Raw genomic sequence first — 18,428 nt, 5'->3', positions numbered from 1 at the left:
GGTTACCAGACGTCCCCGTTTCCTGGGGACAGTCCCTGGATTTACACATCAGTCCCCATACAAAATCCATTGAAGTTGAAAAGTGTCTCCTGATTCAGTGAAAAAAATCTGGTAACCTTATTTTGTGGGCACCATGGGAGGGACTGGTGGACACACTGACACTTGTCAGGTGCCATGTTGGCGACCTCCATTGTATAACATCAAAGGAGGATAGTCTTTTGTGACTGTGATGCCTAGCTTCCTTTTTTTTTTTTTTTTTTTAAGGAAATGGAAGTCTGGTGAAACATAGCTAACTAAAGTTTTACCCAACTCGTGGTTTTACTCCTTTTTTTAATATTAGCGTATGAATTCAAGAGATGGATTGCTTCCTGGAATCTTACCCACTTGAAAGCATTTGGTAAAGGCAGAAAAACTGTCTTCAGTCATACTGTCCTAGAATGTGCCAGGAAAGAAGGTAGTCATCTGCAGGATGCTTCTGCCAGTGTGTGTTGCCATATCTGTGGTACTGCTCAATCAGCTATACCGTATTTCTCTGTGTTGAAGATCGGGAAACCGTGCTAACCTGTATCTGGTACCATTGCTTTTCTCATCTTCCTGGAATAATGATGCTGGCACAAATGTTTCTCGTTGCAGTTTGTACCTTACTTTGGTTCCTGATGCAGAACGGTAGTATAAGTAACTGAGGTTACACTTCTAAGGGTGGGTTTTATGTGAGTGTAGTCAGGAGAGTGTGTGTGGCTCCTCGGCCAGACATAGTATAGTGTGACTTTTGTGTGCAGATTGGGCAAAAAAGGGCTATAAGAACTGACAACATGAAGAAATGGTGCTTCCAGTGTTATGTTTTCCTTCTGCCTGACCGCTGTTCTGATTTACTTTGACAAAAACAAATTAGTTATATGTAATGGCTAGGATCCAAAATATTCGGGGCCAAAAAATGTGCACAAGTTTGGTTGTCTGCAGTGGGGAGGGGATAGTACAAATACAGTGAGTGCGTTCCTGCTCCGCCGCCCTAGATTTACAGGAGCTCATTGAAAGTCATCTCCCTACTGCCTGCCATGTTTATTCTGTAACTTTCTGTGTTTTGCAGCTGGTCGCAAATCTCTTGATAAGCTGGTAGTTCTAAATGACCGTTTTAAGAACAGGGTCGTTTTGTTTAAATCAGAGCCAATTAAATCAACATGAAAAAGACAGAAGAAAATTGTTTTAAATCATGTGTTTCCTGAAGAAATGTGCGCAGTAGTTGGTTCCTATAACAATTTGAACTGATTGGTTTGCAGCAGCAGCATGGAGCCTTTCTATTTCCTGGTGGCATAAGCAGAACCTTTAGCCATGCAGCCCACATGACTCTTGTGCCACAAAACTGTGTCATTTTAGATAAGGGAAACAATTGTGAAATTAACAGATCATTGGCTTGTCTCTCTTTCTGTATAGAAAGAGATGATAAGACTATCTTAATTGTCCAGAACGCTACAGAAACAAGGCTTGGTGGTTTGCCCAGTAATGCTTGGCCTTCATCTTTATACATACACCCACCGGTGCTTGTTCTTTTTATATGGAAAAGCAGTTTTTAAGTTAATACATTTCGGATTATAAAAGCAGATTTCGACATTTCAAGTTCTGACTTCAGTTAAAACCAGGATATTTTTTTCAAAGAGACACTTAACTTAAATGTTTAAAATATAGAAGTCTGACATAAAATAAAGATTCTCATTGATTCCCCCCCAACTTTGATTCTTATGTGTTTGTACTTCATTATCAGATTCAACATCATTTTCGTTTATCCTCCAAGTAATTTTTCTCTTATGACTTACTTAAAAAAAAATATAAATGTTGGAACAAAACAGTTATCTTGTGAGATGATTTTTATGTCTAAAACTGATGTGTTAGGGTGAAGCTATTTGAAAGCTCTGTTCTGATGCAATATTGTTCAGCTTGACAAGAATAACCCTGCTGTCGGAACAAGAACAAATGACGGCTTCCTCTTTCTGCTTCCCCCCCCCCCCAAATGTTTGTTAGTTGTTTTAAAAAAGCATATATGGGTGTGATTTTCTGTCTCATTAGTGCTTGGGAAAAATACTCCACTCCGATGTAGGACAGTTATTAAAACGTTGGTCATTTCCTTTAACACAATACTAGTGATGCAACACAATAGAAAAAAGTGGGGGGAGAAGGCATTCCCGTTTCTCATTAAAATGATGTCAGCCGCTACTGGCACATTCCATCCTTCAACTTTCTGGGAAAGCTGTTTGCTTAAAGGCTTGTGGAAAGGAAATAGCAACTATGCAGAACATGTCTGCTTGCTTGATTTCTGACCTTGTGATGCAAGATTGATTTCCTACATGATATGCTGTGGGCTTAGCTGACAAAATCTGATAAAAGTGAACTTTCTGATCAGTTGATCTGTACAACACCTCGATAGCCATTGCACCTAATTACCAGTTCTTAAATCACAGCATGTGGCAAGGATCACAGGCCTTCTCGCACTGAAAGATTCCAGACATCTCCTGTACTTAATGTGTAACTGAAAAATAGCCTTGGTGCCTACTTCCTCATGTTGATTGCCTGTTCCCCATACTTTCCTCCCCCCTCCTATGCCCTCCCCTTCTAATAAAATTTATATTTGTAAGCACTTCTAAGCAAGGACCTGTCCTCTTTTTACTCTGCAAAGTGCCATGTGCATTACACTATAGCAGCAGCAGCAACAGTAGTAGTAGTAATAATAATAATAATAATAATAATAATAATAATAATAATGTGTTGTATTCAATTGAGTGCTAAGGAGATTGTACCATTAGCTCAAGCGTTCCTACTTGCCTGACAGAACAATCTCTCATGTGATTTCCACACACACACTTCTGGAGGATTTTCCAACTTTTTGAAGCAGATTTGGGAAATATATATGGGAGTGGCAGAAGTAAGAAGTCCCTTTGCAATAGTAGGAATCTTTGTGCTGGCTTCCGCTAATGCAACAAGTTACTATAGTTGAACACGGCCCAGCATTTTGTCTAGAGTTCATCTTCTTCCTTGGTGATATTGAAGAGACAATTTCTCCAGCTTTCCATAAAATGTCACACTGTCAATAGAACCTAATTCTACTTTATCTTTTAAACATTTAGGCTTATATTTTATTTTTGTCCTTGAGTCCTTCCTATCTTTGGAAGTTTGAATAAACTCTAGTTTCTCCCATAAATTCAGTGCTCCTTGTCTAGGGCCTTATAGGAGACAGTGGAGCAAAGATCACTTTATTTCTCTGAATTTCTAATGCTGAAAGTAAATTACTCCCTTTAGTATAATGTCACTGCAGGTTCTTCCTAACATAGTTTATCTTTAATATCATAGCCTCAGTTAGGTAGAGAGAGAGATAAATCTTTTTAATCTGTCTTGTATTCTCCCTAAGTTTTCATTTTAGCAGGCATTGGACTTGAGTTTCTAACTCACTTGCTCTTTTAAGCAAGTGGAATGTCCTACAGCTTGGTCTAACTCGAAACCTTTCCTTGGTCAGGCAGTGAAAAAGCAACTACAGTCATACCTCGCGTTGCATTAGGTTCATGTTGCGTCTTTTCGGCTTCCGAACATGCACACTTCGCACATGTGCAGAAGTGCTCTATCAAGCTCCACGCTTGCGCAGAAGCACCGCTCTACTTGCAGACTTTTGGGGGTGCGAACGGCACCCTAGAATGGATTGTGTCCATAACTAGAGGTACCACTGTATACAGGTATACAGTATACAGTGGTACCTTGGGTTAAAAATTTAATTCGTTCTGGAGGTCCGTTCTTAACCTGAAACTGTTCTTAACCTGAGGTACCACTTTAGCTAATGGGGCCTCCCACTGCCACCGCGCCACCGCCATGCGATTTCTGTTCTCATCCTGAAGCAAAGTTCTTAACCCGAGGTACTATTTCTGGGTTAGCGGAGTCTGTAACCTGAAGTGTCTGTAACCTGAAGCATCTGTAACCCGACGTACCACTGTATTAGTATTCCTATCTTCATGAATTAACTTGGTCATTGTCTCAATTCATTACACAGAACTTGGCCTCATGGAATCCCTCAAACCCAGAATGCCTGCTGCTTGTTGTAAAAGAACTTGTTCAACAATATCACCAGTTCCAGTGCAGCAGACTACGTGAGAGCTCTCGCCTCATGTTTGAATATCAAACATTGCTTGAAGAACCTCAGTATGGAGAAAACATGGAAATTTATGCTGGCAAAAAGAACAACTGGGTAAGTGATCGTAAGTCTACTAGCAAAATAATATAGAAATCCTTTCTTCATGGGGACTGTAACCATTGATTTGGAAAGGTTATTTGTGCTAGGCGTGTGGCTCTTAAAGTATGTGAGGTGTCCTCAATTTACCTTCCTTGTCCTCAGCCTAACTTCCTTGACCTCAATTTACCGTCCTTGCTGTCTACTCCCTCTTTTGTTCTTTAACTCTGTTGCTCTGCTAATTTAGAGGCAAACAGATGTAGAGAAAAGGATTGCAGCAGTTACTGGCAAGCAACCACTTTCAGGAGGATGGGGTCGAAGTGTTGCCCCCCCCCCCATTCTATGAAAACGAATTACTGACTGGGCTGAAGTTTGCACAGTGCCGTCTGATGTACATTTATCCTTCAGAGTTTTTCTTTTAGGTTGACTGTTCATAGATGGGTGTTGGAATAACATAGCAAAGAAGACAAATGCTTCAACTCAGTTTAGCCTGTCTCTGCAAAAAGTATTATCAGATAATGATGAGTATAATGTGGAAGGTCTAGCTGCATAATATATGATCTGCTCTCCAGATATTGTTGAACTGCAGTTCCCTCTATCGCTGACCAGTGGTCATGTTTGCTAGGGCTGATGGGAGTTGTCTTTATTCGGGCCTTTTGTTGTGTGAATTTCTCGTCTTCTCCTGCATTTCTGTGCACTGCTGCTTTGTTGTTGACTTTCTGTTTTTGTTTTTAAATGTAAGTTGTAATTGTTTTAACTATGACATATTTGCCCTTGGACTATCTGATGATGTGAGAGAGTTTACAGTATCAATCAAATAAATAAATAAAAACCATTTGGAGGGTACCTAGTCTAATATAATTACAGTGGTACCTCGGTTTAAGAACAGCCCTGTTTACGAACGATTCGGTTTACGAACTCTGCAAAACCAGAAGTAGTGTCCCAGTTTGTGAACTTTACCTCGGTCTATAATGGAAGCCAAACCGGTGGAAGGGCACCAGCAACGGGAGGCCTCATGAGGGAAAGTGCGCCTCAGTTTAAGAACGGTTTTGGTTTAAGAACGGACTATAAATATATTCTTGGCTTCATTCATGGCTAGAGTGAGCTCTCTAAATTGTTAGGAAAGCATTAGGAAACTTCCAAAAAGTTTGATGTACAATGCTGGCTCTTGCTTCTGCTGTACAGTGATATTGCTCAGCATAGGTCTCACTATTTTTTCTTCACTTGACAGACTGGCGAATTGTCAGCTCGTTTCCTTCTGAAATTGCCGGTGGACTTCAGCAACATCCCCACTTACCTTCTCAAGGTAATGATTCACCACGGTGTTAGCTAGCCTGTTATTCTGTGGAATAATCTGAATTGATGAGACATTCGGCATTCAAATTATTCTAATCTGCTTGGAACAAGTGATAGTCTAGCATTTAAAAATATGTTTTTAATTTGTGCATGGGGGCACTGCTACTAGAATGATTTTGGATAATACTGATGATTGGACTCAGATTCCAACGTGATTAGTGACTATCTGCAGCCACACTTCAAAATTCATTCTACATTCATTTCTGGTCCCTGCTGTCTACTTTGGCATACTTTCCCAAAGAAGAAATGAAATGAGTTTAATTACCAGAGTGAGCATACAGTCTTTAAAAAATTTACAAACAGGCCTTTACTAGTTTTCAGCGTGACACCTAATATCTGACTAGACTTAAAATCAGAAGAGTCTGGTTAAGCCTTTGAAATTTAGTCATTGCATCAGCAAGCCAACTGAGGGGGAGGTGCCCATAGGAACTTTCCTATCGTTATTACAGCTCAAGCTACTGAATTAGAGCCAAGGAAATTGCCTCTGTTCACTTTTAAATATATCCTTAAGTAAACAGGGAGTGAATATACAGAATTTAAATAATTACCAAACGTATGCTTGACAACTCTGCAGAGGTGGAGGAGGAGTGGGAGAGTGCATGAAGGAATATAAAACACAGTAGGACTGTCAAAAGGACTGGTTCACATGTAACACTGAACCATGGTTAAGCACTACATAGACAAGCAACAGCAAAGGCAGTTGAATCATCAGGCCCACTCATCTCCCCACTGTGTGACCAGGAGGAGATTCTTCCCATTTCAAAGAATCTTGGCTTAGCATTAAGTGCAAAATGAAGTTGGCTTATATAGGAAGTAGTCATCAGTTGTTGTAGGCCAGGTTCTGTAACATCTACGCTGAGAATTGAAACTGAAAATAAACACAGCCGAAAATCTGCTCCCAGACATGCAAGTGGAAGAAGGGGAAATCATTTGACTCTGATGCTGTGCTTTGACTTGCTGAGGCTCATCCATGTAGGGCTAAACCATGGCTTGGCATTGCGTGCAAATCAGCCTGAGAGCTAATGGTGATGGAGAATTTATGAAAAAATACACTGGGTAGAATATGTTATACTGAAATGAGGAGATGTAACCAAAGATCAATAATTAAGTTGGAAGTAAAATTCCATGTTCATAGATTTAACAGTGCAATATCATATAAATGATGCTGCCCCCAATATCGGGCAAAACAAAAATGTCTTTACCTGGCGCTGAGACGATGACAGGGTTGGTACCAGGTGAGCCTCTGGAGTGGGTCTGAAGAGAGCTCTTGAAGCCTTTTTAGTTCACTTGGAAGCTTTCGTGGACTATTGGTAAACTGCATGCAAGCTATCCTTTCAATGATGAAAGAAACAAGGGAAAGCTGGCAAAGTTTCACCATGTTTTGGACACATATTGTAATCTTCCAAGACTACTGGATTCCTGTCAGTGCTCATTTGACACGAAGTCTATAGTCCTCTACTGAGAGTAATCCCAGTTGAATTCAGTGTGGCTGACTTCTGAATAGATATGCATAGTTTTGAGCTCTAATTTATTTAATTTAAATCACTTCTGGCATCTCCAGCAAGTTCATTCTGTAGAATCTAAGTGATAGGAAATGTGTTTTGTTGAAACACAGATTGGAAGATGCTAGCGTTAAGCTGTTATCAGAAATCAGTGTTAGGAAATCAGATGGCAAAATATATATTTAGGAAATAATCTGGGGTATTGTACTGGGTAAGATGTAAATTCTTGACACTGAAAATGTTTCTGTTCACCTCCAGAATGAAATAATTAAGCGATAAGTATTATAGTCCAAACAACTCTTCACATTTATATGAATTGAGTTTATTGAGTGTGCAAACAGTGTTTCCAACTGAATAATGTGTGGGAGTGCATGTTTTCATAATGAAAGCTCACGTTAATTGTCTTACAAATGTATGGGGTCAGTTCTAGAAGAGTACAGTGAATTAACTTCAATAATTTTTTTCTATATGTACAGGGTACTATTGCCACCTTACCTGTACATTTTGTAGATACTAATTTTGGATGGTTTCACAAAGGGAAAATAACTCATGGAAGGAGCTTTTTACTGTATTGTTTCTTCAGCAGTTGTAAAGGTCCAACAATTTAAAGAACCTCAGAAATTAAATATCTTTCCCCTGCTATTTCTTCTAAATTGTATTTATGCAGTCAGTACAACTGTAATTGCTGAGAACTGATTGGAACCATGCTGTCTGCAGTCCAACTCAAAGAAATATATGCAGCCTTATCAAATAAGTTATGCTTTTATGACTGCTGAAATGAATACCCAGAAGTGCAATAAAATTTTAATATATTTTTCTGCCTGAAATTAAATACTTGATTTACTGTTTGATTTACTGTAACTATTAATCTGAGGCTTATATAAGTTGGGAATTTTAAAGAGTCACCACTTTAATGTCTTGCAACATTATTGCTAAAGAACAATATGCTTACCATTTCCTCTTGGGTTTGGTTTATGGCAATTTGAAAGCCATATGTTGACGTTAGATGGTTTGGATCAACTCCTAAAACCTTTGAGTCCTGTGTACCAAGGCATCCAAAAATCGTTGACGCAGGTTGGCTGATGTTTGCTTCTGAAATCCTGTATTTTGTGTTCTTATAAAGGACAAAGCATCAGAGCACTTCAACACCATTTATTCAGTTTCTTATTATAGTGCCAGATTTTTCATCTAAATATTCGAGAGGGGGCAGTAAGGTTTTCAAACATTTTTGTTTATTTTATTTAAACGATTTATAGACCTCTTAACTACAGTCATCTCTAAGCAATGCACAGAAAATACAATATGGAAAAGGTAAAAATCAGTTAAAACTATAAAAAAACTATAAAAAGGTCAGCAGGGAGGAGGCCTCTCTGACCACAATTGGAAATTCCATAAATTTGGGCCCATGATACTGAAGGCATGGTTGATCTGGACCATCCATCCGTGCTGCAGGGGACCACTGTCTTGGCTGTCTCTGTTTTGCAAGGACAAGCAAAGCCTTTGTGTAGCAGTGACAGTGGAACTGGAAAAGATATTGATGGTCAACGAGTCACAGATTTAACCTTACTCTTTGTAGAGTGCTCAGAGTATTTGGCTGTTGGGAAGCAACTGGGAACACAACACACAACATTGGGGTCCTGTTTTTTCTTCCCACTACACTCTATAGATAATTGGGTCAGGGTATTGGCCACTCTCCCAAAGTCCTTTATTTCCCTGGTAATTAAAATAATTCAGAAATGGGAGTGACTCCTTGCACTCTCACCCGTAGTTCTTCAGTTGTTTTCACTCTCCCTACTGTTACAAATTGTTTAAGGCTGCCTTTTTTAGGGGGCAAAGGAGCCAGAGGCAACAGGGGTGGAACAATCACTATTGGGCAGCCCCAAAAGTCCACATAAATCCAGACATTTTTGTAGTCATCTTCTATGCTGTGCACAATTTCAATTTTTTTATCACCCTCCCCCCCATGCTCCTCTCAATTCAGTTCATTCTTCTTCTTCTTTCTTCTTCTTTCTTCTTCTTCCTTCTCCTCCTCGTTGGCGATCACTCATAGCTGAGTAAGATTGTCTTCCATGGAAACAGTTTTAACAGTGAGTCCATAAGTGACTGTGGAGGCCAATTCTGGATCTACACACCCTCCACAGTGGGGACATAGGTTTCTGAGCAGGAGTTGATCATGGTGAGGATTTGCCGAACGAGCCTTCCTCTTAGCTCGGTTCTCCTTTTCACCATGAGTTTGTGCTTCTTCAAAGTCCATGACACCTTTGGTAAAGGCTGTTCTCCAACTGAAGCGCTTGCAGGCCTGTGTTTCCCAGTCATCAGTGCTTATGTTACTTCTTCTTTTTTCTTTTTTTAGATTTGCCTTGAGAGTGTCTTTAAATCTATTTGGTGCTTTAACAGGAAACAAAAGTATTATATCTGTTGGTTCTCCCTCTCAGCTATTTCTTGGTTTCTTTCCTTGAACTCTGACCAACAGAGGGTACGATGAGAACAAGGCAGTCAGACACACATGTAAGCTTGGTGTCCAGGTTGCGGAGCCTGGTGCCTAAGGCATAGTTCCAAAAGATGCTCTGCTGTAGCCCCTGCCCTTTGTGGATTGTGTACATACTTGTCTGGTCTCCATCTTCTCTTGATACTCACAGTGGCACTCAGTTGCAAAGGAAAAACATGTCCCTGACATGTAAACTGTCCCCAGTATCCAGTTAAAGGATGTTGGGTAGCAGGACTAGGAAAATCTTCTACCTGAAATCTTGGAAAGCAGCGGCTCACTCCTTATTTGAGCACCTGCTTGGTAACCTAGAACTGCTACATGTTTTGGTCACAATGTAGAGATCCCTTTTTAAAAAAGTCAATTCATACCCCTAACACAATACAAATGCCTTCATATGACTGACTCCTTAATTCTGGATACTTCTGGCATTAAGGCTGTAACCCTAAGTTACTGAAACCAGAATAAATTGGGTCCCATATTTGATTGAAGTTGCTCTTTATGTTATGAATAATAGCTATATCTGATAGACCAGAAATAAGAATGGAGAAATGGATAGATATAGCGTATTCACATATGTGCTTAACATGTATTCTATGTAGGCAGAGATAATTTATTGACATGGAAAGAGAAATCATTTGAGAAAATAGGTTATTTTTTTAGATCTCGTGTGTGGCCAGGCATTTGTATAAAATGCTTTGATCCGGATAAGAGGAAAATAGGTGATGCCATTGAGTAATAACCTGCAATTATTTTTTATAGCCATTGCATTCCAGTATCATAAATCAGTGCTTATATTGCTACGGTACAGAATTGGCATGATTACAGGTTCTGACAAGATGGTGAATCTGATTCAAGTAGTGTAATGCAAACACTTCCACCTGGTGCATAGGGCTTATGAGTGTAGAAATGGCTCAGTTCTTTTGTCTTTTCTATATAATAAAAAATTAAAATAATCCCTCAACTTGATAGTGATTTCTTGCATCTCTAAGTTGGGAAAACTGTTAGAGTGTCATCTTTTCTTCCTGGATGCCAAGAGGAAGGTATTGGTTGAGAATGATTGACTGTGGGCGACATGGTAATCGATCATGAAGTAAGACATTAAGAAAAATGAATGACTCAGGTTTGTACAATGACAGTAAGGGTGCTCCTCTGCTAGGGTTTTGATAGAAAAAGTTAAGTGGATTGGGGGAAATGAGAAAAGTATGACAATTCCTGAGGAAAAGACTAAAAGCTGAAGACTGTTTTGATAAAAGAGAAGAAAAACACACAGGTCTTGAAAAACAACAAGTATTTTATTCAGACCATATAACAGAATTCTCTTCCCACCTCTGAAACTTCTTTACTTTTTCTGCTACTCAGTCATGCAAACATGCCCTCTTCTTTGTATGCTTTATGTATTTATTATTTGAGCCAGCAAATTTCCTTTCCTCTCTTGAAAAGTGCTTTCAGGTTGTATAAAATGCTAGACAGATGGGAAAAATCATCTTAGCTGACTGATGTCTCTCTGATGATACATAAACCATCAGTTACTTGTTTGGAAGAACCCTGGGGGCTGGTGGGTTGGTTAACCTCAAACAGTGATTGCTACAGAAGCTTGTTCCAATCAGAATTTTCACTCTTTTAGTATTCATAATGCTGAGTATTCAAATGAAAATTAATTCCATTTAATTTCAGCCATTCTACAATGCTTATTTAAATGTTAATGTGCCCACTTTCTGATTTATTAAATTAGACTATGAAGAGTTGGACATGTTAAATATCCCCACGAATCTGATTTGATAAGATTTGAAATATTCCTTATTTTGTCATATGTTCCATGTTGCCTTTGCATATAAATGCCTTGCAAGTACTCTGTAGTTTATCTTCGTAACATAAGCAAAGGCACATCTGTGTAGGAGCTGCTCCCATTCTAAGGTCATCATTTTGTGCCCAAAAGGGAACTACGTGGAAACCATGAGAAGTCAGTGGTATATGAAAGGAAGGCCAGAAAAAAAATGTTGCAGTAGGTGGGTGAAACTGGGAGACTTCTGCCTCGCGTTTCAGCTGAAGGGACAGAGAGTGCAGGTGGGCCACTGTGTGCTGCCCCTGCCTTCATATTTATCTCACACTGCAATAAGTTTTTCCTAATCAATATCTATATGATAAGTGTAATTGAGCTGAAACACCACACTGAATTTGTGTAAACTTATATATGCAAGTAGAGTTGAACAACAGCTGTTAAGTTCATAATGGCATCAGTGTTTGGGGTTCAGCTTAACTGGACAAGATCGACTCCATCCAGAAAGCTAGCAATGACCCTAGGAGCAGCACTGTTGTGAACATTGTTAATGTGTAAAATGGGCTATCCATGGATACAGGAGCAATGACTCTGCAGAGATTTTCCTGAACACTCTAGCTGATGAAAATATCACTGTAATAGTGGAACCTGCTGCTGGTTCATTATGGCTGTGGATGAGCAGATTCATACAGTGCCCTAGTTTGCACGTCGTGCTAAGCCAAACCATAATGTAAAGGTAAAGGTACCCCTGCCCATACGGGCCAGTCTTGACAGACTCTAGGGTTGTGCACCCATCTGACTCAAGAGGCCGGGGGCCAGCGCTGTCCGGAGACACTTCCGGGTCACGTGGCCAGCGTGACATCGCTGCTCTGGTGAGCCAGAGCCGCACACGGAAACGCCGTTTAGCTTCCCGCTAGTAAGCGGTCCCTATTTATCTACTTGCACCTGGGAGTGCTTTCGAACTGCTAGGTTGGCAGGCACTGGGACCGAACAACAGGAGCGCACCCCGCTGCGGGGATTCGAACCACCGACCTTTTGATCGGCAAGCCCTAGGCGCTGAGGCTTTTACCCACAGCGCCACCCGCGTCCCTCAGCCAAACCATAGCTTAGCACAAATGCACTGGTTTCAAGAGAGGAGATAGTGATGAGTTTACTCCCCCACCCCCAGTCATTTTGCTGCTATGGTGAACTAAGCCATAGCTTGGCTTAGCATGTCATATAAACCTGGACTTGTTGTTTTAATTCTGCTGGACAAACCATAGGGCAAACCTTGATTACAGCTCACAGTTAGTCTCTTGTTAGAGAGCTAAGCCACGTGGATGACATGGTAAGCCAAACTATGGCTTAACTCAGTGCAACGCAGCAGCAAAATGACTGGGAAGGAGCAAAGAAGCCATGAGCTCCTTTTTGGGAGCTCACGTGCTTTGAGTTCACACTATGTCATAGTTTGGCTTAACATGTTATGTGAACCAGGTCACTGTGTTCTTCCCATCATAGAATGCAATCATTTGACCTAGATGATTCTGAATGCATGTGGATGCACACAGTTCTCAATCATACAATGACTTCCATTTGCTGCAGTGACAAAGCTGACTCCAGGACTATAACTACATCGCTTCTCTAGCAGTACCCCCACTCTTATGTGATCTCTGCATTTATTTAATTTTAAAACAAGGATCATAAAATTCTGAGTCATATGTGGTGGAGGGTCGCGTGCGGGTCTTCACCTTGCCACACAGAAAATCTTAATTTTTGCAAATGTGTGAACTTGCCCTAAGTGGCATTCGGCAAATACATTAATTCCTTTCCTGTAGCAGACTCCTTGCCTGATTAATCAATGACCTTATTCTGGTAAGCATTTCTGTCAGTATCTGTCTTGCTAATAACTCTATTTAGCCTAGAGCATACGAGGCATTGACTTCCTCTTCAAAGATTGTTAAGTAAAAAAAAAAAGTGTTGGTAGTAATGTGGGCATTGCTTGTCCAAGAACGTTAAGACCTCAGTCTGATTTTTCTAACCATAAAAGGCGATGTGTTATGTCTTCCTGTTTTGTGTGGCTGGGAAAGGAGTAAAACGAACTTTTATTGGAGAAAAATATTTCCGTTCAAACAGTATGTGATAGAATAATATTCCAGAGCCTTTGCAGCAAATTGTTATTCACAATATGTACTTTGTGGCTGCTAATTACTATACTAGTCCATGAACAACTATATACTATTCTAATTACTATATGTGCATGTGCAGACTCACAAAATAAGTAACAGTTTCTCCTGAATAGTCTTTTTAAAAGTACAAAATAGGTTGAAGTGGTTGCTTGAAAACTTTGAAGATTGGTTTATTAGGTAGCCAGTTTAAATGACGGTGTTTCCTGCTTATTTCAAGTGACAGAAAACATGTGATCTAATAGATGATGAAGCAGTTAAAAGTATAATGCAGGAGAAACTGAACGGTACATGTTGCCAGTCTAAGAATCTGTTTCCTGTATGGCGTTTTGCATTTTGATTCCTGCATTGCAGGGGGTTGAACTAGATGACCTTCGGGGATCCCTTCCAACTCTGCAGTTCTATGATTCATTTGTGCCCGGGTATAAATGTAAATGCAGAATATTTTGTTTTATATGTGCCGCAGCATTGTGATAGCCTCTCCCGTGGGGATAAGTTGCAGGAGGATGCTAACCAAAAACAGCAGCAGCCAAACAATTTATGATGTGAAAACTGTACATTTTGTTGTGAGAAAGAACAGGCTTTCTCAGTCTCATGGAAGAAGTTGGAGGGGGCAGGATTGCAATCAAGCTGCTCTGTGTACTTTGGGGAGGACATATGTACCCTGCTTTAAATGCCCAACATTATGGTGCTTTTTATTTTGTGTATTTATTACAGAGGCTGCGGGAAGGGCAAGACTTCTACTGCCTTTCAGATCCCTTTCCAAGAATTGCTGTTGTCAAGCCTGTTTAGAATCATAATCTGTTAGGAAGACTGTCTGTGCCTGGCATTATTAATCCAAATTGGATCTTACATCAGGTAGATAGTCTAGACCAAGAGTGGGGAACCTGTGTCCCTCCAGATAGTTGAATTCAAACTCAAGTCTTTATGACTGATGAGCAGGAAGAAGGGAATTGGTGGCCTGCAATATCTGGAGGGCCACAGTTTTCCCCAAGCCCGTTGTAGACTATCTTATAATACACTCTGGTGTGTTTTGATCTTGCATCTCTTAAGGATATGGTGCTTTCCTCTTTGCATTCACTAAGGTTACTATGTTGGTTCTGGGTAGCACTTGAACCCAAGCTACAATCAAACTTCTGAGCTAGCGAAGGAGTTATCAGCATAATTACGTAGAACCGTTATATGCCGTTCAGCTCACCCAAGGCAAGGGGACATTTTGGAGTGGTGAAGGTCCTTGCCACATCTGTGCTCTTTGTGCTCATTGAAGTGACCAAAGGATACAGGTTGTCAAATTGTTTTTGTCCTTGAGATTATTGCAGTATTCATCTGCTGTATATAAAACTGGGGAGCGAACCCTGTCTTCCATTCTACAACCTTAATAAAATGAGATATGGAGCGGAAGAGTTGTGGAAACTGAAACGGTGCAAGTTCTGTTAGAGAAAGAGAAAGTTAAACTTGCCTCTTCACTTTGGAACATGCCTCCTAACATCCATCTCAATAGTAGAGAGCAGCAAGAAGGGGAAACAAGCAGCGCCAGGTGCATGGGAATTGTGAAGAACAGGTAGATGAGGAAGGGAATGAAGACATTTGAAAGCTTGTAGAAGTTCACAAATGTGAGAAGAAACAGGGAGCCAATGTTTAGAGAAGTGTGGTGGAGCAAAATGAACTTAGCAACAAATGGAACATAAATTTCTTTTTTATCAGTTAGCCTCAACAAGTGAGTTTTAGTCATGAAGGTGGCCTATAAGTATTTTAAATAATAAAATAAAAATAGATGAGCTGAAGAGTTTAAGATAGCGGAAAGAGTTTTGAAGGAAGAGACAGAAAGAGAAAGAATAGGCAATATGAAGAGCAAAGCTTTTGCGGATGTGCTCACTTACTTGCTACTGGCAAACTCATATTTTAGCCTGTCAAGAGTAGTCCTCCTTGCCAGGCAGGACTAGTTGCTTATTTCTAGGGTTTGTTACCAAATATAGGTAGCCTTCTAGGTTGGGCACAGTTTGGCATAGAACACATTAGCTCATACCATGTTTGCATCACCCTAAGATAGTTTATGGGAACAAGATGTCCTTTTACCTCCCATGTAGGTATGCAACAAGGGTTGATCATATTAAGAAAGTTGTCCAGAATATCTGGGCTTGTGATCACACCTGAAAGGGGCATTGCTTTTTTAAAAGTGCCAGATTGGGCAGCTGAAATGAAAAAGAAATGCATTTTGATGCAGGATGCACATTTTAAATACAATGAAAGAAAATGCTGTCCAAGAATCAATCCTGATAATATAAATAGCATTATGATGTGCCACTGAAAGATCTTAAAGCAAACAGAGCATACACAGAATGCGTCTTAACTTCTGCAGATTAGATGTCAAATTTAATACTAAATAGTAGTGTTTATTACTTGTACTTCACAAGATCAAGCCCTGTGTTATAACATTCTCAAGATTCCTTAGTATGTTGTCAGTTCTTATCTTTTCACATTAAGATGTCAGGCTCCTCAGGCAAGAGTTCATCTTTTCCTTTATGTCTTGAATAGCTCAAGTACACTGTCACCACTTAGCAAAATAATACTGCAAGGTTTATTCAAAACTGTTTGGTATAGGTTTAGAGACTTGTCATGTAGCTAAAATATGCTTTGAGTGTTTTACCTGCTGGCCAAACATAGGCACATGACTGTAATGTTAACTCATTCTTACTGCACTACCATCATAAAAACAAAAGATGCCTTTAGTGTGCATTGCATGATGCAAAGAAACCACCCGCATGGGTGAACTTGAAACTGATGCGCTGTTTTTCATTGTTGCTTTGGCTTCCTGTGTTTGTTTTTGGGCATAACTATGATTGTTCTGTTGAGGACAGGAAAGACATAAGAGCTCAATTGGGTCACCTCAATCTTGAGATGTTCATAGTATTCATGCAGTGTATATGGTTAGGGGATGGGAATTGAAGGAGCCTGAGCAGGGTGTTCACACAGCAGTATTGTTGATAAGGGTAGAAATATCCTTTAGCTAGTTTGGGGGTTTCTACTCTTTGTTTGACAATATCGGATTGGTTACAGTAACTCAATGTGTCACTTTCTAAAATATTGTTTTGACATAATCTGGTGAAACTGTATGTTCCTTTAAAAAATACTTTGGAGTCCTGTTTATTGAAAGGACAGTAGTTTTCCCAGTAGATTATATCTAATGTAGCCAAGTATGTGTTTAGATTTATAGCTCTTCCTGTCTTTCAGGCTTAGGGAAATAATGCAGTGTGTTCATATGAAATGGGAATAATGGGCATAATCAAGAAGCTCTCCTGAGCAAAACTCACGTGCAGCTTCCATTCCTTTCAAGAGGGAAATAGGAAACTTGGGTTGTGCCCAGTTTGTGTAATCTGAAAGCCAACAATCTCAGTTTAAGATGAGATGATACGGGTTCAGCTTTGAATATTGGTTTCCATTTTATGGTGGTAATAGTGACCACGAAGTCCTTAGTTGAGACCCAGATAAGGGAGCATTTGCCATAAATTTTGAAGTCCCCACCCCCAATATGTTAGAAGTTCACAATGCCAAATCCAGAATGACCTTTTGCCAGTCCTGCTGCCTGGCCAACTTCATGGCTGAGCTGAAAATTCTGGATTATGATGGTGATGATGATAATTATATGCCGCCCATCTGACTGGGTTTCCCCAGCCACTCTGGGTGGCTCCCAACAAAGTGTTAAAAACACAGTAAAACATCAACCATTAAGAACTTCCCTGAACAGAGCTGCCTTCAGATGTCTTCTAAAAGTCAAATAGTTGTTTATCTGTCTGACACCTGATGGATCCGCAACACAAGGTACAAAACTGGCCATGTTCCCCACTGGGTATCTTCTGTTGGAAATACCTCAGTCATCTGGCATGATCCTTCCTCCCTGTCTGCCCTCTCTTGGTTAATGTTGTACCAGATATATGGCTGGAAATACTCTAGGTCAGGGGTAGGCAACCTAGGCCCGCGGACAGTCCGGGAATCAGCATGTTTTTACATGAGTAAAATGTGTCCTTTTATTTAAAATGCATCTCTGGGTTATTTGAGGGGCATAGGAATTCGTTCATTCCCCACCCCCAAATATAGTCCAGCCCATCACATGGTTTGAGGGACGGTGGGCCCGCTCCCTGCTGAAAAAGGTTGCTGACCCCTGCTCTAGGTCAAAAGAAACCCTCTTGTTTCAGCCATCCAAGGCTGTATAATAAGCAGCAGATTTCAAGTTGTGGAAAGTGGATATTTACTAAACAGTACTTACTTCAATAGCATCATATCCAAGGTGGGGAACAGCGGCTGAGGGAATTCCAGAGGTGTGAGTCTTGCATTTCTTGAGGTTAGAGGAGGCCTGAGGCAGCTGATAGCAGACTCAGTAGAAATGATCCCCACCCCCCACCCAAGTGCTGGTAAGTAGAAAGTAAGGTGTACTCATGGCATTCTTAACTCTCTCCTGACTTAGTAGTGAGAGCTGGGCTCTTGCATTGAGTATGAAAGCTGCCTGAGATGGAGGGAGAGCTGGTGAAGCCACTCTTATTCCCTCGCAGTGAAGTTGTTGTCGCTGTTCAGTATATATTCTAAAAGCAACCACTTAACTTGGAAAGGAGCAGTGTAGTCTCTTTACTGCTTTTATCAATCAGTTTTATTCATTATGATGGTTTTTGCCCCAGAAAGCTGTAAAATTGAAACAAAATAACTTTGCTGTGGTTAGAAAACCTTTCCAGTATGTAAGCAAGTAAGGAGTTTTCACAATCTCAGCAAGAGCTTTATCTGCTGTTTGGGCATGATTTGATCTGAGCCATTTAGCTGCAGAGAATATGTTTTGTGGGCAGGGGGTGGGAATTCATTACAGTCTTTCTCTTTTCTTGGTTGGATCTTTTGTCATCAGGGACCGAGCAAAATAACTTGAACTCAAGGAAGAGTATTCAAGAGTATTTCT

At 40.3% G+C, this 18,428-nt stretch overlaps 1 protein-coding gene across 1 annotated transcript in view; it reads left to right on the top strand.

Annotated features, from left to right (window-relative positions):
* Window positions 1-18,428, top strand: part of BABAM2 (BRISC and BRCA1 A complex member 2) — a 125,988-nt gene that overhangs the window by 22,551 nt on the left and 85,009 nt on the right. Inside the window, exons 5-6 of the mRNA XM_083434536.1 lie at window positions 4,028-4,222; window positions 5,436-5,510. Of these exons, the coding sequence (XP_083290662.1) occupies window positions 4,028-4,222; window positions 5,436-5,510 (270 nt within the window). The remainder of the gene's footprint in view (window positions 1-4,027; window positions 4,223-5,435; window positions 5,511-18,428) is intronic.

The sequence above is a fragment of the Podarcis tiliguerta genome, assembly GCF_965153285.1.
Source record: "Podarcis tiliguerta genome assembly, chromosome: 3".
NCBI lineage: Eukaryota > Metazoa > Chordata > Lepidosauria > Squamata > Lacertidae > Podarcis > Podarcis tiliguerta.
The sequence above is the reverse complement of the archived record's forward strand: the minus strand, read 5'-3'. Positions and strand labels throughout refer to the sequence as shown.